Below are 24803 nucleotides of genomic sequence, written 5' to 3'. Positions count from 1 at the left end.
GAAGCTTTCCACATGACCTGACCATTCTTTGTGATCCAATACAAGTGTAAACAGGGCAGTTACCCCATTTCAAGAAATAGAGCAGGAACAATGGTATATGGAGCATTAAAATGTAATATCTATACATTTAACAAATCTGTTGAAGTCACCTCTGACTACCAACAAGGTTTAAGAGTGGCACAAGATACAGTAAGTACAACTGATAAAGGAGTCCTGTCATCTGGGTTTGAATTCTTTTATTAACCTTATGGCCTTGGGCAAGATTTCTAAACTTCAGTGCTTCAGTTTCCTCATTTATCAAAAGGTAGATGTTTTGAGAAAATACTTGCAAAGTACTTTTAGTTTCTGGCAAACAGTAAATATTCAATGTATGTGAATGATATATGATCATTCTTAGCTAGTTTTTCCAATATTTTCTGAGATAATTTCACCTCAGTAAATATTTGATTAACTGAAACTTATTTTAAATATATACTTTAATTTTAACCATTTTGTTGAGGTATTTCTAAAGTGTATTAAGGGTTCCATTAACTTATTACAGATATCCAGAACACAATCTAATTCTATTGATTCAGGGTCATCACAACTATGTGTCATTGTTCTGCATATCAAGTTTGTCATAAATACAAAAAACCAACTCACTGCTGTCTAATCAATTCTGACTGGTGTGTAAGTCTGTTTTGAGTCTCTACAGTGGTCTGAGATGAATTATGTTCTGCTTCTAAGGTGTGTAAACTTCTTTGCCTTTATCACCTTGTCTCTCCACTTCTAAGCTATTGTAGACAGAAACCAAGCTGACCAGGCTTTTTAGAATTGTGCTGTAACTAAGAAAGAAAAAAAAAAAACCCACAAAAAACAAAACACAAAACGAACTCACTGCTGTGGAATTGCTGCCAAGACTTAAAATCTTTACAGGAATAGACAGCCTCATTTTTCTCCCCGAGTGGCTGGTGTGTTCAAACCATTGACCTTGTGATTAACAGCAAGTCAGTATAAGAACATGCATTTATTGGTAAAATGAAGCATACTGATATTTTACATTACAAATTACTTTAAAACTATAAGGAAGAACCAGTTTGTTAAACATTCTTTTACTAATCTAGATAGAAGAAAGTTTAACATTTTGCTCCCCTAATTTTTCACAAGAAAAATATTACAGATGTAGTTGAACTAGTCTCTCCTCATACCAATTCATGCTCTCATGCTCCCAAGGTAAGCACTCTACTGATGTGAATGAATCTTTTCCATATTTATCTCTTTTTTCCTGCCCACTTAAATGCTTTTAAGATTTTTCCTGCCTTTGAAAAGTAACATCATGTCTTTTAGAAGTTGGCTTTTTTTAGCCAAATATTAAGAAATGTAGGTCTAGTTAGCTCACTTTGACCATTGTATTGTATTCCAGTTTGGCGCTGACTGTTAATTCAGTTACTAATTAACTGAATTATTAATTCAGTGCTTCTGACATTTCATTATAAACAGTGCATAAATACACATTGTAGTGTTTGCTTATGTGCCACACAGGCAGTAGTTCCTTAGTGCTATAGTTTATGAACTGGGGCACAGCCCCTGGGAGTATGCAAAGAATTTCTTAGGGTTCTAGCCAGTTGCCAGCCAATCAATTCCAATTCATGGAGACTGCGTGTGTATCAGAGTAGAGCTGCACTCCAGAGGGTTTTCAAGGGCTGACTTTTCACAGGTAGACCACCCAGCATTTCTTCCAAGGTGAACTCTAACCCTCAACTTAATGAGATTTTGTATGTGGTGCACACTGTGATAGGATTATTGTGCCAACCTGGCCAATAAACGTGGGGTTAATAAGGTGCAATTTAATTGAAGGGCAAAGAGATAAATGGCTCTACGAGCCTTGCTTTTTGGTCTATTGCTCTGATGACCAGAACAGTGTGCGGCTACCTTAGCTAGTTCTGCCTCAACTTGCGAGCTACACTATCTGTTGGACACCCAACCTGTGGACTGTGTCGCTATAGTTTGAGGTTCCTTCACCACTTACTTCGCCACACTGCTGGTGTATATATCACTTGAGCTGGGGACTGTTGGACCCTGTCATTTGGCTCACTGTTGGTGACCTGCTCTGCTGTTTGCTACCGTGGCTGAATTGCCTGTATTGCTCTACAGAAGACTCAGTTGTCTGCTTCCTTGACTTGCACCCAGCAGTCCTTGTGAATTGAAGGACTGCCAGTGTATTAACTGTCTCATGGAAGTGAGTTGAACTGGCCATTTGTACTGCTCTGTGGACTAATTAGCTGTTTACTTAAGTTGCGTCTATCCATCTAAAATCATAAGTGTCCTGGTTTCATTTCTCTAAAGAACCCTAACACACACACACTGCTGCTGAACAGAGCCATGTTTATAGTTCAGTTTAAACTGTTAATGTTTACAATCTCTGAAATTATGACGTTTTAGATGATTGACTGAAAATGTGCAATATCCTTTTATGCACAGAACATAGAAAAAAAATTGCTGGGGAAAGGTAACTTCAACTGTATTAAGAGAGTGCAAATTTGCTCTCAAAAGTGGCTATGGGATGGTACCCTCAAGGGCCTGCTATGGATGATGTGAAATAAATGGTTTATGCATCGTTGATTGCAAAACTGATGTCTGCTCTGTATGCCTTCGGCTAACTCATAAGAAGAAGTTAAAAATGAGCTGAAATCAAAGGGCTCGAGGAAAGATAATGCTTAGAAATTGTTGATGCCAATAATTGTACATGTCTGCTTGAGATAATGGATGCAGGGTTTGTTATATGTAAGAACCCCCAATAAAATGATTTATTTTTTAAAAAAGGAAAAAACAGTTAAAATGGACACATCTGTTATAGCAAAGACTTGCCCCTCAAATGTCATGAGGGGCATATTTTGAAACAAATAGGAGCCTTGGTGGTGCTGTGGGTTATGCGTTGGGCTGCTGACCTCAGGATCAGCAGTTCGTAACTCCTAGACCCTTCTCAGGAAAGAGACGAGACTATCTACTTCTGCAGTTACCATCTTGGAAACTCAGATACAGTACTGCCCTGTTCTATAGGGTTGCTGTGCAGCAGAATCGACTGGATAGCAGTGAGAGATGATAACTTCACTTGCAGCCGAGCAGCTTTTAAGTCATTGAAAAGGCTTTGAGCCTCTTCTTGTATTTAAGTCAGGCTAATGAAGACTTGTACGCACCTGATTTGGATAACCTATGAATCTGATGTAATGAACTTCCTTAAAGACGCACTTAGAAGAAATCTTGTTCATAACCAGGGCATTGCCTGTACACCAACTTAAGTTTTGTATCCCCCCCCCTCCCCCAGTATTTTCTTCTTCCTTGCCAACACTTGGTGATGCCTTGCCTTCATCTGTTTACATTAAAAACAGAAACTCTCAGACTGTTATGTGTACTGAGCTTTCATTAAAAATGCACCTGCCACTCCCCACGCCCTCCACCCAACTTAGTAATGTGCCCTTTAAGGCAGCTTAACAGGCTGGGTGGCTGGGAGGCCCAGCCTGCAGCTTCTTGGGAGAGCAGCCCGGTAGAGCTGGCTTTGACAAGTGCGCTTGGGGAGAAAGCAAAATTAGAAACTTTTCCTGCCAGCTGCAGAGAGCTTCCATAGTCAAGAGGTCTCAGACACTGTTGGACATGTCGGTTCCAGTTGTCCAGAGAACAGGTCAGAAGCCTAGGTTTGAAGTCCCAGGTGCAGTCGGTTGTGTCTGTGTGTGTGTGGTGGTGGTGGGGTGTTAGGAACTGTGATGGGAAGAGGGCTTCCTGCAGACCCAGCTCCAAGCATCAGCCTCTAATGATCTACCTTTGTATCTGTCAAACTTATGTGTGTTGGCAGCTAGTATGTGCACTCAGTAATGTCTGTGTGGGTGAATGGAAAATTAGAACTTCATTATTTTGAAATGGTGGTAATGAGAATTTGCTTCAATTTGAAATTAATTTACTTCCTAACAAGAAATTTCAATATTTACCAAAGAAAGATAAGGATGAGCTCTTAGCATCCAAAATATAACTTCAACTGCATCAACTTTTGAAAGGTGGGGGAGAAAAAAGAGGTTTAGAAATCACCTATTATTGAGGTAATTCTCATTAATGGCAATATCCAAATTTTGAAGAGTATCAATTGTCTCCCTAAATCTTATTTTCTCCAAGTTCCTCAAGTTTATATCAGTGTTATACAGTAATTTTTGTGTTCCAGATGTGAAAAAAAATTGGGACACACAATGGTATATCATTGGGTATTATTCACGTCTGTTACCACATTGACATCATTTTGTTACTGGTTTCAAGCAAGCTGCTTTTATGTTATCGACTCAAGCTAGAAGCTCCGAGTGAACGGTTTCTTCATCTGTGTTTTCAATTGTAAGCACTGTTTCGCTCGGGCCCCACCAAAATTTTATTCTTCCGGTGAGGGATATGGGAAAGTAACTTTAGGTATGTAAATTTTATTACTCATTTACATAACTCAGCTATCTTTTGAACTTATTCAACATATTTGTTCAAAGTTGCTAAGTCTATGAGCTGTTAGGATACAGCTGAAAATATCTAAAGCTTTAGATAACCTCTTTGAGCTTCAGTTTCTTCGTATGTGAACTAAGGGATTATAGAATTGGGTAGAATCAAGAAGTGAGACCAGAGCATAGACAAAAACAGATGTTGAGTCTTCCAGTTCTGTCTTGTATCTAACAATATATATGTCTTCACTAGTATATTAGCCATATACTGATTATACTTTTCACAAATTTGGAGAACTCTGGGTATTCAAAACACATACTTAAACATGCTGATTCATTCAAGTTAGATATTCTGGGGAAAAAGGTATAATTAAGGTAGATATAATGAAAATTCCTTGTGAACATGCCCAAGTGACTGAGGAAGAAAAAATGGGAGGAAAGGAAGCCGTTTTCTTTTCCAGAAGTGAAAGTTGTCTCACCAAGCCAAGCATGGAGGTTACACTGCCTTACTCAAGCAATATGAGAGGGCTTCAAAAATTTTGCAGGAAAAATCCCCTTTCTTTTAATTCCATTTCCCCAACTTTCTGAAGCCCCTTTTATACATGTAGGATCTATGATCTATTTAATCCTAGCATATCTAAAATATTTTTGTGTCTAGTATAAGAATTTTTAGAACTAAAACATATCTGTAGTCTAAAAAATGTTTCATCATTCTAAATGCATGATACACGGGGTTTGGCTTTGTGCCAACTATTCTAATGTCTACCTGTAAGCATGTAAGTGTATTTTTCCAAAGTGAGTTCAAAAACCTTAACATTTCTCAAAACTATTATGGCTTTTTTTTATAATGGGTTCTCAAATGAAGCTTTGCTATACTAGAATCAGTAGGAGCTAACATACACAATATAGGGATTGCTGCATTTTATTTAATACTAAAAGTTTCATGCTTCACATACAATAAAATATATTACAACGATCACTTTTTAATGCTTTATTCATTGATTAAAAGAATATACATTTAACATAAACCATTCAACATCAGTCATCAGGTCAAACATTCAGCTGGATTCCTTACAGTTTCTGTCAGGAGTTAGTTATCTGCTCACATTATGGTAAAATCTCACCACATCTGGCATTTACACACACTGTGCCAGTGGATTCACACTACTGATGTACATATAAAATCCGCATGGTATGTGCTCACTGGAGACAAAACAGTGCACACCTGTCAAAAGGTCATTTTTATATAAGATGGTAAAACCATTTGTAAAACATATAAACTTTTTCCATAAATAGAATCATATCTGGACATCTGTTGCATAAATTGTGTTTCCAAAGCTTACAATAGAGCAGCCAGGTCTCAGCACTGCTGGGCACCCACGTTGGCTACTTACTTTATTATTGCAGACTGTCCTTTAACATTAAATGCACAACATTCGTACCATTTAAAACTGGGGTCAGGTGGAAGTCTCACAGAGACCACGTCTGTACCGCGGTTGCCCTGAAACAGTTAAATCGGCTTTTAAAGCCTCTCAGATATAACAAGGTTTTAAAACATACTTCATGGAATGTTCTTCATGTGTCATAGCAGCTCATACCTGTGATAGAACAAGTTTCAGTTCTTCCTTTCTTTCCTTTACATTCACTATTCACAGTGAAACAGGTGCATGGTATTTTTTTATTTTTTTATTTTTTCAGAGTTCTGAGGTTGCTGACTGAGCCACAGCACAGCTGTGTACCACAGGTCGAAAATCGACCTTAAATATCACAATCTAGCAGTATCTAGCTGGCCAGAGTGGGCCGGCCCCTGCCAGCATGTGGGCACTTCTTCATTTAAGTCTATTCTTTGGCAGCTGACACGCGCGCTGACAGAGAAAATCCAGTGACTTGTTGCTAGGGATTTCACGACTAATGTTTGTCTGAAAGTTATGTGTTTATGATTCTGTTTGACTTCCTTTTTGGAGGTTTTACCCTGGAATACAGTTTCTTTCTTCCTCCCTATTTAAAATCTGGACTAAAAAGCTAACTAACTTGAATATATAATATACTTGATGAATAAAATTAATTTGGATATAGCTTTTTAAAAAATCCAACAGTTTGGGTTTTCGTGTTTATGTAAATGCATTAAAAAAAGAATTAAGCAATATTCTAACCTAGTACTATACAAAATTGAGAATGGTACTTGGTGATATAACTATTATATGAGTAATGAAAGTTAAAAATTTGGATTTTCTGTTAAAGGTAACTTATTTGGGATCAAAGTATCTTCCCTTCATACATTTCAAATCAAAATTAATGAAATGCTATCAGAATGCATAAATGTAATGCACTGCATACAAATCCATCAGCCTATGGGTAAATATCTATATATGTATAAAAATAATTTGGCTCGTGTGCTATGAACGCTGACACACCAATAGTAAAAACATCAACAAGGCAGAGAAACTCAGTGCAAAATAAAGTTAGCCAGCAACCTCAGACAACCTTCGGTTGTATATCCTTAAGGTTTGGTAACAAGTCCATTAACCGTGAAAACCCTGTATGTTGTCACTTTGAACTTCTAAACCAATACCCGACTAAATTCTTTGATCAAGAAGTAGAATATACATATATAATTCTATAAAGCTAATACTGATTAAACACAGCACAAAGGGGTAAATTCACTACTGGAAAAAACAAAATAGGACCCTACTTGCATATGTAATCACAGGAATTGTACATTAAAAAACAACAACCGCTAAATGTCTTTGCTAAAGCTTTGCATCTCTCTGTAAAAATGACGATTCGGTTCAGTGAAGACACTGAGTGATTCAATGTCCATCACCGCATGCCAGGGTTGATTCAAGCCCAGGGATACTTGCTCAATAAGGTTATGCACGGGATCCACATCCTGGTCGGCCAGTTCGCCTTGGTCAAAATCAATGCTTTCTTCAGTGACTTCAAGCACTTTTAGATCAGGGCCACGAAGGCGAGCAATGGCAATGAGGTTGTGTGCCCACACTGTGTAACCTGAAAAATGAAACAAGCATGAAGTTTGCTACTGTCTCCAAGAACACAATGGTGGGTGTGAATTGCTAAGTGATGCAAGCCTATTCTGATACTACTACATGCACTCTATTAGAAAATCATCCAAAGACGAGGCTCTCTACTCTCATAAGGAGGAAACAGTCTCAGAAACTCACAGGGCAGTCCTCCCCTGCCCTATAGGGTCACTACGAGTCAGCACTGACTCCACGGCAGTGAGTTTATGCTTCACTGCCAGAGACCTAAAGTGAGATTTTAAACCTGAAAGACAATTTGGTATTTGTCAGCAGTAAAGATATAAAGTGTGAAACAGCCATGGAAATGAAAAATACTAATTTCAGAATATGGGCTACCTCTGGGGAGGAATGGAAGGACGTGAGAGGGCTTTAGCTACATATACACGGGGGCTTTAAAAAGTTCATGGGCTAACACCCTTATCTTTTAATTCCATTTATCCATGAACTTCATGAAGTGCCTTCATATCTAAAATTTTATTTCTTCAGGAAAAATCTTTTTAAAAAAGTCAGGCTTGAAATAACTTTTACATAGCCAAACATTTTTTTAAAAAGTCTATATAAAATCCCCACTTTGTTTACTACTTAGAATATTGGTCTATGCTTTGCTTCTCTCTCTGATCACTGGCCAAATTGAAAGGATACATTCCCACATATAAGTGCAGGTTACAAAAATAGTGAAATGAATATAAAGAGTTTAAGACATTCATAGAATTTTAATTTTGTATCCTATAATCACTTTTTCAGGATAGCAACTCCTTGTGAGATAGTTCGCATTAAGAAGAAGGGCCCTTGTAGGAAATAAGTATTATCTACTTAACAGAACTCTCACCAAAAAAAAAAAAAAAAAAGGAACCCTGGTGGTGAAGTAGTTTTGCTTGCAGTTTTCCACCAGCAGCTGCTCCGTGGGACAAGCTGAGGCTTTCTACGCCCATAAAGTGTTAGTCTTAGAAACCTGGGTTCAGTTCTTCTCTGTCCTATAGGGTTGTCATGAGTCAGAATTGACTTGATGGCATTGAGTTTGGTAAAAAAAAAAAAAAAAAATCACATAAATCAATTATGTTGATATCCTGAATCTAGAATATAAGGTGGTGAAAATGAAAACATAACAACTTTCTCTTCTTTCTACTTTGTTGTTAAGGGATCTTGTGATCAGAAGGAATATATTTATTGCCAGTAGACATATTTTTTAGCCACATACATTTCAAATGATGATTTTGTGAAAGGCACGGACTTACCAATTTCATGGCAGAAGGAAGGAGAAGCGGGAACAGAGCCTCTCAGGTTAAAATATGATGGTTCCATTTGTTAGCAATCTACCTCAGAGAGTAGCAATGCTAAGAATCTACATATCAAGGTGTTAGATAATTTCTGAACACTATAAAATGGAATCTTTTCACTGCAATAAAATGTCTTAAATGTAAGACCCATAACAAATAATAGTAAGCAAAAATTACCTACCATGAACTGCCAGAAGAGAAAGTTTTGTACACCTCCATGCTAATAAAACTAATGGATCTTCATTTCTGTTGTCACTAAGATCTGGAAAATTAGACGTGTCAATCACATCATTCATTAATGTAAAATGAGTGAGGAACTTGTCATACTGCCTGGATATAAGATCAACAATAGCCCCTGAAACACATGTGATATAGCTGTCAAAATGAATCCTCTCTAGTGGTATACTGGGTTTCAGAATCTTTAACATATCTTCACTCCTGATATCAAAAGCCATAATGTAGACCCGAAAGCTGGTGCTCTTTCGTGACAGGGCTTTCCAGTGCTCATCATTTGGCATGTGCTCTAGAGTCTTATGCATCACGGAAACATTGTGGACCAGGAGAGAGAGTCGCTGCAGAGGCACGTGGTTGCTATCGGTTAAGACTCTTGCCATCTCAGCTGTAAAGTCACAGAAATCCAGGGCGAGTGAGCGCAGATTCACAAACCGCTCCAGTTCAACTGCAGTAACGAGAGTGCTGTTACCAGGAATGCTGTTGTCCAGTAAACTCAGGTGCTCCACGCTGCTGGCAACCGAGGTGGCGAGAGATGACAGCGACGCCGGGGTTACTGTGTCCAGCATACAGCTACAGGAAAGCCACTTCAGTTGCCTACTATTACTCAGTATTTCTTCAAACAGCTGCTGAATTCTATAAGGAGAATACAGGCTACAATGATCTCATTTGCATTTAGCTCAAATCATGTAATACTGACTTCTGCAGATAGGCAAAGAATGACATGCAATGTTGAAAATGACCTTTCATTAGTTATTTTATATTCATTTTACAAGTAAAATCATAAATAACTTTAAAATTCACCTGAAAATATAAGATTTACTAAACAAAGAATGCATTACACTTATAAAAATATGTTCCTCATCTAAGATAAGCAGCATTTTACATCAGTGTGATAGAAAAGATTGAGCACATGCAACTCATGTTCTAGGAAAGGCAAGAAAATAAATGTCTTATATAACAATAGTTATTCAGTTAGTTTTTTGATTTGTCTTCAAGATTTATGACAAAATGGCATATGCAGATCACCATATTTCATAAGACAGTTTCAGAATAACAGTTCTTTTTAGAAAAAAGATTAAAAAAAAAAAGATCATTACTCTTCTGATTGAGTTTTACAATTTCTCAGAAAGGATTAAAAATATGAAAATTAGTATGGATTATGATGCGATGGATGAGCCACTGAAACAATGATTAAAAAATACCAAAGAAGAAAAAAAATTATGGATATTATTGTATAGTAAAATCCTAACCAACTATATAACTTACTGTTTAATTTTTTTGCCATCAGGGTCCACCTTGCTGAGGTATGCATTTGACAAAGTTCCTTGATGTTGAAGAACGCTTATGTTTCCAAAAAGACTAAATTTTTGAAGATTCCTGTAACAAGATTTAAAATAACTTTCTAAACAACTGAAGAAAATATTTTATCAAAGACGATATTTTATAAATGTTTCCATCTTCTATCTTACATAGAACTCAAGTCTGATCAAAGTATACATACAATAAAAAGCAGTGAGGTAAAAAAAGAAAAATCTTAAGACTTAAAAGACTGGGATACGAAGACTGAATTATGAACTCAACATTCTAATGATCACAGAAAGGCCTTTTAATGTCCCCAAGACTCAGTTTCTTTATAATAATACATACCTAATCATGTTTAAGGATACACAAATAAGAAAATTACCTAAGAAGAAGCTAGGTAAGCCTTACATTTTTTACAGATGTTGGTTATAATATTATTTTCTCATGCAATTAACTTAGCCAATTTGGTAAATGTTCTGTACCAACTCACAGTGGGCCTACAGGTCAGCAGAGCACTGTTGCACAGGTTTCCCAGGCTGTAAGTATTCCTAGAAGCAGCCTGCTACATCTTTCTTCTGTGAGGCTGGTGGGGTCAGAGTGCCCACCTTTGGTTACATGCCAAGCATTTTTAACCACTGTGCCACTCAGAGAAAGTAAAAAATCTATGCCAACATCTTTGAATTCTAGATAAATTTAGCTACAAAAATAACTTTTCTAACAGTAAAATTCTAAATTAGGAGAAAACCAATAAAGAAAAAAAAACCTGGATAAAGATTAAAGCAGGAATTAAGAATACTCCTATATACAAGGAAGCTTTTAAAAAGTTTGTGGAAAATGGAATTAAACGTTAGTGGATTAATAATAACCAAGGGGCATGGCAGGGGGAGAAAAGGGGGAAATAGGGAGCTAACAACGAGTACAAGAAAAAATGTGCTGAAGTTGACTGCGGTGATGACAGTACATCTCTTCGTAATATGACTGAATGATTAAACTGTAGGATATGTAAAGAATACAACAATAAAACAATAAAAATAATGGAGTTTTTCAACAAACTTTTAAAAACCCCTTCATATCAATAATAATGAGCTAGAGATTCTATTAATGTATTTTACTAACTTTATGCCTTACACAATGAAAGTAAAATTTCTTGAGAATGTTATTTTCCAAAATTAATAAACTTAATTTCACTGAAAAGCTGATGATTCTAAAATTCAGCTTAAAGAATAATTATTACCTTATATATTTAAAAAAATTCTCTAGTGATCTTGTGCTGTGAAAGACAAGTAAAAGATGCTGCACACGGTGATGGTATTTGACTATAAATTAGAGAAGTTTCCATAGAGATGGATTAAAATGTGATCTTAAGGATGAGTGGGGGGTTAACTAAGAAAAGGACAGTAGGGAGAGAGTCATATGTGCAGCCAAGAATTGAAGGGAGCCAAGTAAGCTTGAAGCACTGCAAGGCATCCAGAGTGACTGGAGTATACAGTGGGAGGGTGAGCAGAAAAGGAAGTGAGGCTGTGGGAATGGACGGTATCCTATGTCAAATTAGAAATAATCTGTTTGTTTTTGGGGAAAGTAAAAGTAATGAGGTGCTCTTCACACCCTAATCATTTTAAGCAGGGAATAAAATGATGAAATTTGTGTCTAGAGACTTCTTGAGGAACTCCAATAATTGCTCTGGTCAGAATCATTTCAGGTCAGCTGAAAGGAGGGCAGGACCATTTACTCAAGAGAGTACTTTGTAATAGAGAGGAGAGAATGGTTTTGGTAGCAGAGGTGGAAAGAAGGCTTCCAGGTATTTTAAAGAGTAAGAAAGGAATGGGCACTGGGTTAGACAGCTCTAAGGGTTGGGGAAGGAAAAGAGTCAAGAATAACTTAAATGTTCCAGGCTGTGGAATTGCAGATGGGAGAGGTTTTCTATGGGACAAGGGTTATTACATATGAATACAAAGTTTTTCAGGTTTTGGGGGTTTTTTTTGGCAGGGGGAGGAAGAGGAGATAGTGGAGTTAAAGTATGAGCCCTACTTTAGACATGTTGACCTAAGTAAACTATCCCAAGTTTGGAGTGTAGCAGTTATCTGGGTGAAAACTGAAAACATGAAGGAGGGCAATAGTGCTTACAGAAAGAGAACAAAAAACGTAGGTAAAGAGTTCCTGAGGAACCCCAACAATTAAAACACTGAAGGAGAAGACTGGATGATAGATTAGGAAGTCATGGCTAGATAAGCTGGTAAAAAGTCAGGGCTATGAAAATCAAGGGAACCAAGGACCAAGAGTTTCACCAATCCATCTGGAAGGGTTTTATTGTTTGCACTGATCCTCTACTTTACCAAGCATGATGTCCTTCTCCAGAGACTTGGTCCCTCCTAATTACGTGTCCAAAGTATGTGAGACAAAGTCTTGATATCCTCACGTCTAAGTGTTCTAGCTGTACTTCTTACAAGTCAGATTTGTTTGTTGTTCTGGCACTCCATGGTCTATTAAAAAATGTCCACCAATACCATAATTCAAATGAATCAATTCTTCTCTGGTCTTCCTTATTCAGGGTCCAGCTTTCATATGCATGTGAAGCAATTGAAAATTCAACAGCTTAGGTTTGGTGTACTTTAGACCTCAAAGTGACATTTTGCTCTTTAACAATTTAAAGAAGTCTTTGTAGCAGACCTTCCCAAAGCAATATATCTTTTGATTTCTTAATTGTTACTTCCACGATTATGTTGGTGGTGGATCCACATAAAACGGTATCTTTTGACAACTTCAAGATTCCCTTATCATGTTTTTGTTTTCTGGTCTGGTTGTGCAGATTTTTGTTTCCCTTATGTTAAGGTGTAATCTATACTGAAGGCTGCAGTCTTTGATTTTTATCGACAAATGCTTCAAGTACTCCTAATTTTCGGCAAGAAGAGTTATCTTTATATTTCAGGTTGCTAATGAGCCTTCAATCCTGCTGCTGCATTCTTCTTCATATAGCCCAGATTCTCTAATTATTTGCTCATCATACATAATTAGTTTGGTGAAAAAATATAAGTCTGACAAACCCCTTTCCTGATTTAAAACCATGCAGTTATCTCCTTGTTCTGTCAAAATGACAGCTTCTTGGTCTACATACAGGTTCCACATGAACCCAATTAAATATTCAGGATTCCCACTCTTCCCAATGTTATGCCTTTGCATAGTCAGTAAAGTACAAGTATACATCTTTCTGGTACTCTCTTTTAGCTAATATCCATCTGACATCAGGAATGATATCCCTTATACCACATAATCTTCTGAATCTGGCTTGAATCTCTGTCAGTTCCCATCCATGTACTGATACAATTGTTTTTCAATGGTTTTCAGCAAAAATTTTACTTGTCTGGATATTAATGAGAATGTTTGATAAATGCCACATTCTGTAGGATCACCTTTCTTTGGAATGGACACAAATGTGGATCTCTTCCAGTTAGTTGACCAAGAAGTTGTCTAGCAAATATTGTGATAGAGATGAGCACTTTCAGCATCATGCCTCTTTGATTTGTTGAAACATCTCAACTGGTATTTTGTCTATTCCTGAAGCATTGCTTTTTTGGCAATGCCTTCAACAAAACTTGGACTTACTTCAATGTAACTGATTCTTGATCATGTGCTACTGTCACCAAAATGGCTCAAAACTGGCTAATTTGATTCGAATAGTGACATGTGTATGCATTCCATATTCTTTTGATGTGTTCTGTATCATTCATTAAGGAGCACTAGTGGAACCACAGGTTGGGGATTCAAAGCTTTGGGGCGCTAGAGAGAGAGAAAGAGGAGACTGCTCCTGTAAAGATTTACATTCTCAGACACTCTATATAGGCCACCTATGAGTTGGAAGTGACTCGATGGCAGTAGTTTTGGTTGCTGTCATTTAATATTTTGCCCATAACCCCCAAACCAATCTAGTACCCTTGTGTGGACCCCAACACTATACAGGGCTTCCAGGGCTATAAATCTTTATGGGAGAAGAAAGCTTCATCTTTCTCCTACAGAATAGCTGGTGGGTTTGAACCATCAACCTTGCAGCTAGCAGTCCAACCAGTAATCTAGCATACCACCAGGGCCCCTGATTTTGCCCATAGAAACTATTCAGTACTGCAAGTTGAGGCTTGCATTTTTCTTTTCTCTCAGTTCTTTCAGCTTGAGAAATGCTTCTCTTCTAGTTTTCTAATTCCAGATTTTTGCATGCCTAATTAAAATACTTTACTCTTTCTTCTCAAGCTGCCTTAGAAATCTTCTGTGCAATTCTTAACTTCTTCATTTCTTCTATTTACTTTAGTCACAACATTCAAGAACAAGCCTCAGAGTCTCTAACACTCATTTAGTCTTTTCTCCTATTTGTAGTGATCTTTTTGCTTTCTTCATGTATAATGTCCTTGACGTCATCCATAACTTTGGTCTTCGGTCATTAATGGCCAATGTATTAAACCTATTCTTGAGATGGTCTCTAAACTCAGGTGGGATATAATGTACTCAAACTCATAATTTGGCTCACAAGGACTTGTTCCAATTTTCTTTACCCTCAACTTGAAATTACAAATGAAAAACTAATGGGAACACAGTAGGCCTCTAGCCTTCTGATGAAATCAAACTTTTCCATTGTCTCAAAAAAACGTGTTTCCATTTAATTTCTATGCATACTATTCAGTGAGGTCCACATGTATACTACTGTTGATAAAAAATATGATAGTTTTATTCTGTTAAGATTCAGATTTGGATATCCAGGGGGTGTTCTACTTTCTGATAGGACTCATGAGTCAGAATCACTTGATGACTACAGGAATTAGCCAGTCTGCATGGCCCAAGAAGGTAGTTACTTAGTGAAGAAGTGAGATTGTGTATTCTTACCACACTACTTAGCTCAAAATTGAGAAATTTAAATTATTTTATAGGAAAAGCTTCAAAGTCATTAATTGAGATGGAAGGTATTCATTCTATTTCTCAAAGAAATGAACCTCCTGGGAGAACTGCTGTTAAGTGGAATTGGGTCTTTCTCCAAAGATGCTATCTTCTAACAACAGCAATAATAACTCAACAAAAAGCTGTCAATGGAAAATATGATTTTCTCTATGCTAAATAAAGGTGTTGAGCAGCCTTATGAATAATTATTTCAGTTTTAATGTGTTCTGTGGCATCCTTGGGATAGTTCATTAATCTTGACTAATTTATATAGGACCTATCAACAATGATAGTTATACGCAATTTAACTTTTTCCCCAAATATTGAGTTTCTGCTAGTGCCAGTCAGCAAAGACAAGTGCCTGTTCTCATGGAGTCCATCTTCTAGAGGGATAACACTGACAGAAACAAATAAGTGAAACAAAAGAAATTATTTCAGATTGTGAATATGTCACAATTTAAAAACAAAAAGGATTGTTATAAAGAGTAATAAGATGGTAGTATTAGAATGGTCACGAAAATGCTTTGAGTTGTAACATCAATGACAAGAGTCAACCATCTAAATATCTGAGTGACCCCTTCCCAACACAATCGCTGGAGACAAACGGGTGCACATAAGCAAACGTGGTGAAGAAAGCTGATGGTGCCCTGCTATCAAAAGATGTAGCGTCTGGGGTCTTAAAGGCTTAAAGTTAAACAAGCAGTCATCTAGCAGGAAGCAAATAAACCCACATGGAAGAACCACACCAGCCTGTGTGATTCTGAGGTGTCCACGGGCTTTAAGGTATCGAAAGATCCATAACAAACAATTATATCGATGTGAAAAAGGGGGATTGGAGTGGAGATCCAAAGCCCATCTATAGACAATTGGACATCCCTCCACAGAAGGGTTACAAGGAAGGGATGATTCAACCAGGGTGCAGCATATAGCACTGACAAAACACACACCATTCCTCCAGTTCCTGAATGCTTCCTGCCCCCCACTACCATGACCCAGTTCTACCTTACAAATCTGACTAAACCAGAGTACACACATTGGTATATATAAGAGCTTTCCACACATGGAATTCAGGACAGATAAAACCTACAGAACAGTAGTGGGAGCAGCAATATCATGAGGGTAGGGGGATGTTGGGGATGGAGGGTGGGGCAAGGAAGTAAAGGGGAACCCGTCAGAAGGTTGGATATATAGCTGTAGTAGTTACATAATCTGTTGTCCATTTGAGACTATTAAGAGTGAAGGGGTGGCCCTCTGGCCTGGGACTAGTTTGCGGCAAGATGGCCAAATGCACCAAGAAGGTCAGGATCGTGGGCAGATATGGGACCCGTTACAGTGCCTCCCTCAGGAAAATGGTGAAGAAAATTGAAATCAGCCACCATGCCAAGTATGCTTGCTCCTTCTGCAGCAAAACCAAGATGAAGAGGCGTGCTGTGGGCATCTGGCCCTGCGGTTCCTGCATGAAGACAGTAGCTGGTGGAGCCTGGACCTACAACACCACCTCTGCTGTCCCAGTCAAGTCTGCCATCAGAAGACTGAAGGAATTGAAAGACCAGGAGAAGCTCCACCATCTGAAACCTCTATGGCCTGTAATAAATGGGTTAATTTATGTAAAAAAAAGAAAAAAAAAAAAGAGTGAAGGGGTGAAGTTTAGCTTGTCAATCAGGTGGCAGCTTGACCTCATTTGGAGGCGCTAAGGAGATAAATAGCTCACTGGAGGCAAGACACATGGTCACTACCTGGAAGACATTCCTGCTGACAAGACACAGGGGGCTACACTAGTGCCCTAGAGCTGGAGGAGCCACATAGAGACACCTGGCAGCGTTGAGATGCTTACACTGCCACTGGATCCACAGGACTTTCCACCCACTGGCCTGAGATCTTCCTGTATTCAGCGTCATTGCATGTTATTTCGTGGGTCTGAAGAGGACTTTATAGATTGGTATTGGACATATGGGCTAATATTGGACTTAGGGGCTTACCTAGACTGGGCTGGGATATTTTCTCAATATACAATTGCTCTTTTATATAAAGCTCTTTCGTATACATATTGAGGGTCTATGAATGTTTCTCTAGTCAACCCTGACTAACACAATAGCCCACCCCCCAGGGGGACACATATCAGAAATGTGGGTGAAGGGAGACAATGGGGAATCTAAGACACGAAATGACAACAATAATATATAATTGATCAAGGATTCATGAGGGTGGGAAGTTGGGGGAGGGAGGGGGAAAAAAGAGGAGCTGATACCAAGGGCTCAAGTAGAAAGAAAATGTTTGGAAATGTTGGTGGCAACATATGTACAAGTGTGCTTAATACATTTGAATGATGGATTGTTATAAGATTTGTCAGAGCCCCCCAATAAAGTGGTTACTAAATAAATAAATATCTGAGTGAATAGCTTTTCAAACAAGGAACAATAATTACCAAGGCCTTATCAGTTGCCATCATCAAGTTTGCCCCCCTACTCATGCATAGCAGGACAAAACACTGCCCTGGACTGTTATTTTTTACAAGCTGATTCTCCGAAGAAGACCTCCAGACCTTTATTCCTAGCCCATTTCAGTCTGGAAACTTCTTTGAATATTGCTTAGTATCATAGCAACATGCAAGCTTCCATTTACTATGCAAGTGTGTTGGCCAGGTACTGAACCAGTCTCCCAGTTGACAGGCAAGAATTCTACCACAGATCCACCACTGCCCTTTGCACTCACCGAGGCCTAACTAGACAAATCTGGCCAGTTTGAGCAGTTGTACAGACAAGTGAGGGTTAAGAAAGGTGCTACGATGAACTGAGAGGTACTAGGAGGAAGGAGAATGGAATGGGGATATGTGGGCTTGTACACCCCATAAAATGAAGTTTGGACTATATTCTAAGAATAGAAGCAATAGAAAACAATTTAGCAAGGTATTGATGTGATCTCCTTTGCATTTTAAGAGAAGCGCCCAGGCTTCTGTGTGAGTACACTCTAAGAGGGAACAAGAGTTGAAGTAATCTAGGAAAGAGACTGTGGTACTTGACTAGAGTGGAGGCTGGGGAGATGAAAAGCACATGGGTTTGAAAGTTGAGCCAAGAGGATTTGCTGATTTAATGTAGGTAGTGAGAGAAAAAGGAGAATCAAATTATTTTTCATTGTTTCTTTGTACACCGTTTTCCTGTTTGTTTTTTTTTAGTTTTGTTTGTTCTTATTGTTAAAACAATGTCTTAATAGCATGTCAAATAGGCTGTTTTAACATTAATTTTATTTCATTATAACTTCTAAATGTAACCTTTGAAACTTAGGAAATTCTTCGACGGACATTCATTAAATACACTTATAAAGCAAATTCTAGGCATTAGCTTTTAGCTAATTGATCCTAAGAAAGATAGCAAAGAAACTATTCTATGGCAGCGACTTATTTCTGGGCTCTAAAGCTGTGTATTCCAATATGGTAGACACTAGTCATATAAGGCTATTTAAAACTTAAATTAAAATTCAATCGAATTAAAAGATTCAGCTACTCAACGGCAGGAGCCCATTTCAAATGTGATTTGCGGAGCCCGGTGCACACGGCTCCTGATGCACAATTAGACACTAACTGCAAGGTCAGTTGTTTGAGCCCATCAACCACCACGTGAGCGACCATATGAGGCCTTCTAGGGTTGCTATGAATCTTCAGAACTGACTCAGTAGCGGATTTGGCTTGGGCTGGTAGAGAGGGAGCTAGTGGCACCTCGGAAGACCTGAAGCTCTGTTAGTCGTGTCAGGTATGCACTGGACCACTAACCATAATCTCACAGGCTCCTAGGGAGAAAGACGAGGCTGTCTGCTCCCATAGATTAACCTCAGAACTATCTAGTTTAAGTGGTCATGTAAGGAAATAAAGGCTTTATTCCAAACCAAACTCACAGTCATTGAGTTAATGCTGACTCATAGAGACCTCCCTGAACTGTTTGTGGGAGTAGAAAGCCCAGTCTTTCTCCGGAAGAACTGCTGGTGATTTCAAACTGCCAACCATGAGGATCACAGCCCAACACGTAACCACTATGCCACCAGGGCTCCTTAAGGGTTTGCTTTATGAGAGTTCCCAAATAAACCATTGGGTTTACATAATTTTCAAATTTGTTGAAAGTACAAGGAACCTAGTTCCCTTTATGCTTTAACATACATATTAATAATTGCAATATCACCAAAAACCATTTTCAAAACTAATATTTACAAAGGAAAAAATCCTTTGAAATATCATTAGTATAAATGATACATTCAATTATACTATACTTTCAGACATAAACAATAAACATGTACACAGCACTACTCCTACAGCAGATGACAAGACATGCTTAAAATTCAGCATGTCCTATCAGACTAGTGTCTAATATTTATAATTTATAGAAAAATTCAATACCCCAACAAGAAAAGGGCAAACAATCCAAATAAAAAATGGGTAGAGGACATGAAGAGACTCTCCACCAAAGAAGACATCCAAGCAGTGTACAAAGGAGAAATGCAGTTATCAGCCATTCGAGAGAGACAAATCAAAGTTTCAATGAGGTATCACTTCACCCCAGCATTAAGGACAAAGTTCAAGAAACAGTTAACAACAAATGCTAGTGGAGCGTGTGGAGGGAAGGGAATTGTCAAATGGGTACAATCTGTGGAAAGTGGCCTGGCACCTCCTCAAAAAGCTGGAAAGAGAATACCACACGATCCAGCAATCCCCCTTCTAAGTATATATCTTAAGAGAGGTAAGAGCTGTGATGCGATTAGATACATGCACACCTATGTTTATCTCGGCCCTATTCACAACGACAAAGATAGAAACCAATAAGTAAACTTTGGTACATACACACAATGGAATACCACATTAAGGAATTATGAGAAATCAGCGAAACACCTCACAACATGGACAAACCTGAGGGCATTATGCTAAGTAAAATTAGTCAATCATGAAGGGCCAAATGTCGTATGCGAACCCTGTAATAAAAAGTCAAGAAAATGTTTGTACACTGAAAGAAACATTTTGTAACGGTTCCCAGAGATGGGAAGGGAAGGGAGGATGGGAAGTAACAGGCTGGAAGGTAGACAAGGACTAACTTGGGAGAAAGGCAAGGTGATATACACTAAGGAGGAGGTAAGAAAAAATATGGAGGCAGGGGAAGACACTGGGAGGTTTGCAAAAGTTAATGCAACAGAGGAAATACTATTACAAATACAATCCTGAAATAGTGATGACCTGCAAGTAGATGCTTGGACTTACAGACTAAAGAGGTGTAGCAGGGAGAGCTCACAAAAATATATACAGCTTTGACAGAGGTTATTTGTACATGTGTATTTACACTGGATAGAAGTATATCCATGAATGTGATAGAGCATACAGTGGGGCAAAGCTATGAAAATTTCTTAGACACAGCCGAACACCTTAAAGGAATAAGATGCTGGGCCTGGGTGATCAGGACCATAGCCTTGGTACACACCAAGGTTAATTGGCATAACATGATTCTCAAAGACCATAATCTACATCCTACTTTGATGAGTATCAATTGTGGTCTGATGGCTTGTTAGCAGCCATCTAAAGTACAGCTTTTGGTCTCTCCTCATCCAGAGGAAAGAAGACTAATGAAAATTCAAAGATATATGGAAACAATTATTCCAATGGACTTAATATCCCAAACATCAATTTGAGACTAGAACAACTAGTTGCTGGTTGGCTACTACTACCAACTGCTCTGAAAAGGATCCCAATATAAGATCTTGGATGGTGGGGTGGAACTAAATTCAAATTCATAAGAGACCACATGTACTGGCAGGAGCCTTAGTTCAGGTCTGGAACTGAACTCACCCTTGTGTTAGAATAATTAACCATTTCAAATCATAAGGGAAGTCTTTCAGCAAGGACAAAGTCCAGAGGATGAGGACAGAAGGAAGAATGGAAATAGGAAACATGAAGAAGTGGGGTAAGGGGTGGTACATTGAGGGATTGCAATGGGTCAATTGGGACAAATGTGTATCAATCGTGGAATCTATAACTGTTATCTGCCCTGTAAACCTTTACCTAATTCACAATAAAAAGCTTTAAAAATTAAGCATAAAACTGTAGTATTATTTGTGAAAGAGCTAAGTGTCCCAGAAGAGAAAGCATTAGTTGGCCTTAGGGCAGGGAGATTGGGATGTTACTAAAAGTGGTAGAAGTGAGAGAGGAGAAGAGAATTAATTTTTTTTTAAGTGAAGATATACTATACCTCTACTTTGTCTATAAAATGTTAATACATACACTCAAAAAAATACATACACTTTTAACAGTTACTAAAACAATTTAAAAGAAAGGAGCCACTACACAAATCAAACCAATTACCATTGAGTTGCTGCTGACTCAAAGGGACCCCTGGCTTAGGACAAGGCAGAGCTGACCCTGCGAGTTTGAGACCGTAACTGATTACAGCAATAGAAAACCACACCAAACTCACTTCTATCCAGGCAATGATAACTCACAGAAACCCCCCTGTGGATTCCCAAAATTTTAACTGTTTATAGGAGTAAAAAGCCCAGTCTTTCCCCGGAGGAGCTGCTGGTGGCTTCAAACTGCCAAGCATGCAATTGCAGCCCAACAAGTAACCACTATACCACAAAGGCTTCTACTAACGGTCGAAAAGTGCTTTGAAACTGCTGGCTTTGCAGATTGCAGCCCAAAGTATAACCCCTGCACCACTAGAGCCATAGACATACAAGCTTTGGATAGTTGCACAGAGATGCTATATGATCATGAAACAAAAATCCAGGTGATACTCACTAAATTAACACCAATCTTTGTCTTGGTAGTAAGTATTCATTAAATAACACTGATTTCTTTCTAGCATGTGTGTCAGTTGGTCCACATGACATATACCATATATACTCGAGTATAAGCTGACCCAAATATCAGCAGAAGCACCTAATTTTAACCACAAAAACTGCATTAGAAATGTGCTGAAAAACTCAGCTTCTATACGAGTGTCAGTCGGTCAGTTGATTAATCAATTCTGAGAGTCTCCAACCCAATTTAGACCAATTTATACTCCAACAATCTCTTGTCAGATAAAATAAAAAGGAAATAGAATAGCTCACTATGTGAAAACCTGGGGAAATATACCGAGTACAAGAGTGATGGAGCCATGTTATTTGGAGACAATCTGGAGTTTTATCTCCTACCCTTTTGAAGCAGACGTAGAATTAGAATATATATCATATGGACTAACATTAAGCCAGCAAGAACCCTAGTGGCTCATACGTTCGGCTGCTAACCCCAAGGGTAGCAGTTTGAAACCACTAGATGCTTCTCGGGAGAAAGATGAGGCTTTCTACTCCTGTAAAGATTTAGTCTCAGAAACTCGCAGGGGTAATTCTACTCTATCCTATAGGGTCACTAAGAATCTGAAATTCTGATAGTAAAGATTTCTTGTCATCAGACTCATTACTCAATTCACAGAAATGAACACACTACTTGTCACATGGTAGGTTTTTGTAGCATTCTTGTTAAATGAATGAAATGGCAGCAAGAGAACATTAAACCAGGGGTTTAATATTAACCTCATTAAAGGGGTTGCTATCAACCCCTTTCAACATATTGCGGGTGGTATACATAGATATTGCAAAGAAGGACACCGACCTTGGAGAAAAATGATGGTGTATGACAATGAGAATATTACTTGACCATTAAGTTTGTTTTGTTTCTATAAAATATGAATAATTACTGACCTAACTCAATGGGTCACTGGGAGGATCAAATGAAGTAGTGGAGGTGAAGTATTAACTATACTATTGTGGCTGATTTTGATACTCCATTTTTGAATTTTCTTCCAAGTATGAGTTTAACTGTAAGGTTAGTTGGAATTTCCAGATACGGGAACATTTAATAGGATATGGAGCAGGGGGAGGAGAAAGAAATTAGGATACTGGGTTAAAATATAGTCTCAGAATTACAGTAAAATTCGGATGCTTACTCTGCTGAGTCTGCCCTGCCTCCTTGCTGCACGCTCCCCACCGCCCTCCCCGCCAGGCTATAGTGTGGCTCTTTTAGGTGAATCACTGCCACAAGTTGAGTCCACTGGAGGGACTGTCAACCGTCATGATCAACCTCTTCCCTGACCCCTTTAACGAACACTACTACTCTTTGGGCTTGGCCCAGTTATCTATTCTTGCAAGAAAATGGCTGTCAGAGGTGTCTTTTGGTAGGTTTCTCGCTACTATGAAGTACTTGTAGAATACACCCCCCCTCCCCCGAAAATTACCAATTTCAAAAAGGCAGATACGAGCCAGAAAACCCGGGCTACATTTTGTTTCTCCCAAGACTCACAGGCCTCGGCCTCCGAGCCTCAGCTATTCCATCTGTAAAATGAGAAATGACGCTTCCGGTCAGTTCCATCCGTGACCACCATGGAGATGAAGGAGTCCCGGAAGGTGTCAGGAATGGTGTCTGCTAAATACTATTCACGAAGTACTACGGCGGTCCCGCAATGTCCTCTTGTCTCAAGGAAATCGCCGAGTTAGGACGGACACCCCTAGTCCCTGCAGACAGTGCCTCCGCGAATGGACCGGTAGCGTCTGTTCTGAATCTATTCTGGGGTGAGGGAGGGAGGGCGGCGACCCCGAGTTCTGAGAATGGGGGGCGGGGGTGAGCCAGGGCCCAGGAAGAGCATACCTGTTGTTCCGGATGCTGACCAGCACGCACAGTACCAGCTTCAAGTAGGTGCGCAGCACTTCCAGCCAACGGGATGAGAGCTGCAAGGCCTCCCCTTCTTCGTCGCCGCCGGTTTCCGTGCCGGCGTCCGCGCCGCCGCTGTTCGCGCCGCCGCCCGCGCCGCCGCCGTTCGTGTAGTTCTCGGCGGTGAACTCAACGCGCACCTCCCGCACGAACCAGCCGCACTTACGCATGAGGAACTCGAGCCGGGGCTGCTCGGCGGGAGAGACGCGGAGGCTGATGCGGAGCTGAGGCCAGAGCGCCGGGTAGAAGAGGCACTCCCGCCAGTGCGAGCAGGAGGCCGAGGCCCGCAGCCGGTCTGGCGCGGGCAGGAAGGAAAAGATGTGCACGATCAGCTCGCTGGGAAGCGACGCGGCGCCCACCGCCTGCCCGCACAGAGCCATTCGGCCTCGACGCCGGCTCCCGGTTCCCCCCGCAGCCCTCGGAGCAGCCCCGGCCGCCGCTGCCGCCGCCCCCGCCCCACCCGGGCGGCCCCCGCTCGGGTTCGAGCTCCCGGCGGTCGGGGCTGCGGCACTGACAAGAACAACAACATCAATGACAAGGAAGAGGTGGGCGGAACCCGTCGAGGGCCCGGGCCGAACCAAGTGGAGTACCGGGAGAGGAGAGGGGGGAAAGTTCCTGCAGGGGAGGTTTCCAGCCATCTTGCCTTTGACCTCTCAAATTCTATTCAGCGTGTGTCCGAGGAGCTTGTTCAGTAAGCAGATTCAAAACCCTGGCGTATGCTGTTTGTGGGCCCGAACCAGCGAGATGTATGGTAAAGAACACCAGCCCACCCGCGCTGGGGATCCGAGGCAGAGCGGTGGTACGCTCTGACTTTGACGTCGCCGAGGTGGGAGGAGCCTGGCGTTGACGGGCGCCACTTCCGGAAGAGTGC

General features: G+C 39.7%; 2 protein-coding genes across 2 annotated transcripts; one reads left to right on the top strand and one right to left on the bottom strand.

Annotated features, from left to right (window-relative positions):
* Window positions 1-5421: 5421 nt before the first annotated feature.
* FBXO33 (F-box protein 33) lies at window positions 5422-24461 on the bottom strand. Its single transcript, XM_004698552.3, is given in 5 exon segments — window positions 5422-7454; window positions 8945-9630; window positions 10264-10374; window positions 23870-24329; window positions 24332-24461. Coding segments are annotated over 5 exon segments (1659 nt in total). The 3' UTR covers window positions 5422-7182.
* LOC115868712 (60S ribosomal protein L37a-like) lies at window positions 16494-18554 on the top strand. The gene is made up of 2 exons (XM_030885001.1): window positions 16494-16802; window positions 18498-18554. The coding sequence occupies exons 1-2, from the start codon at window positions 16494-16496 to the stop codon at window positions 18552-18554; spliced, it is 366 nt and encodes a 121-aa protein (XP_030740861.1).
* Window positions 24462-24803: the final 342 nt, after the last annotated feature.

Source organism: Echinops telfairi, unplaced genomic scaffold (assembly GCF_000313985.2).
Source record: "Echinops telfairi isolate 266 unplaced genomic scaffold, ASM31398v2 ScPeMD7_18;HRSCAF=68, whole genome shotgun sequence".
Lineage (NCBI taxonomy): Eukaryota > Metazoa > Chordata > Mammalia > Afrosoricida > Tenrecidae > Echinops > Echinops telfairi.
Note: the sequence above shows the minus strand (reverse complement) of the source record. Positions and strands in the feature narration are given on the sequence as shown.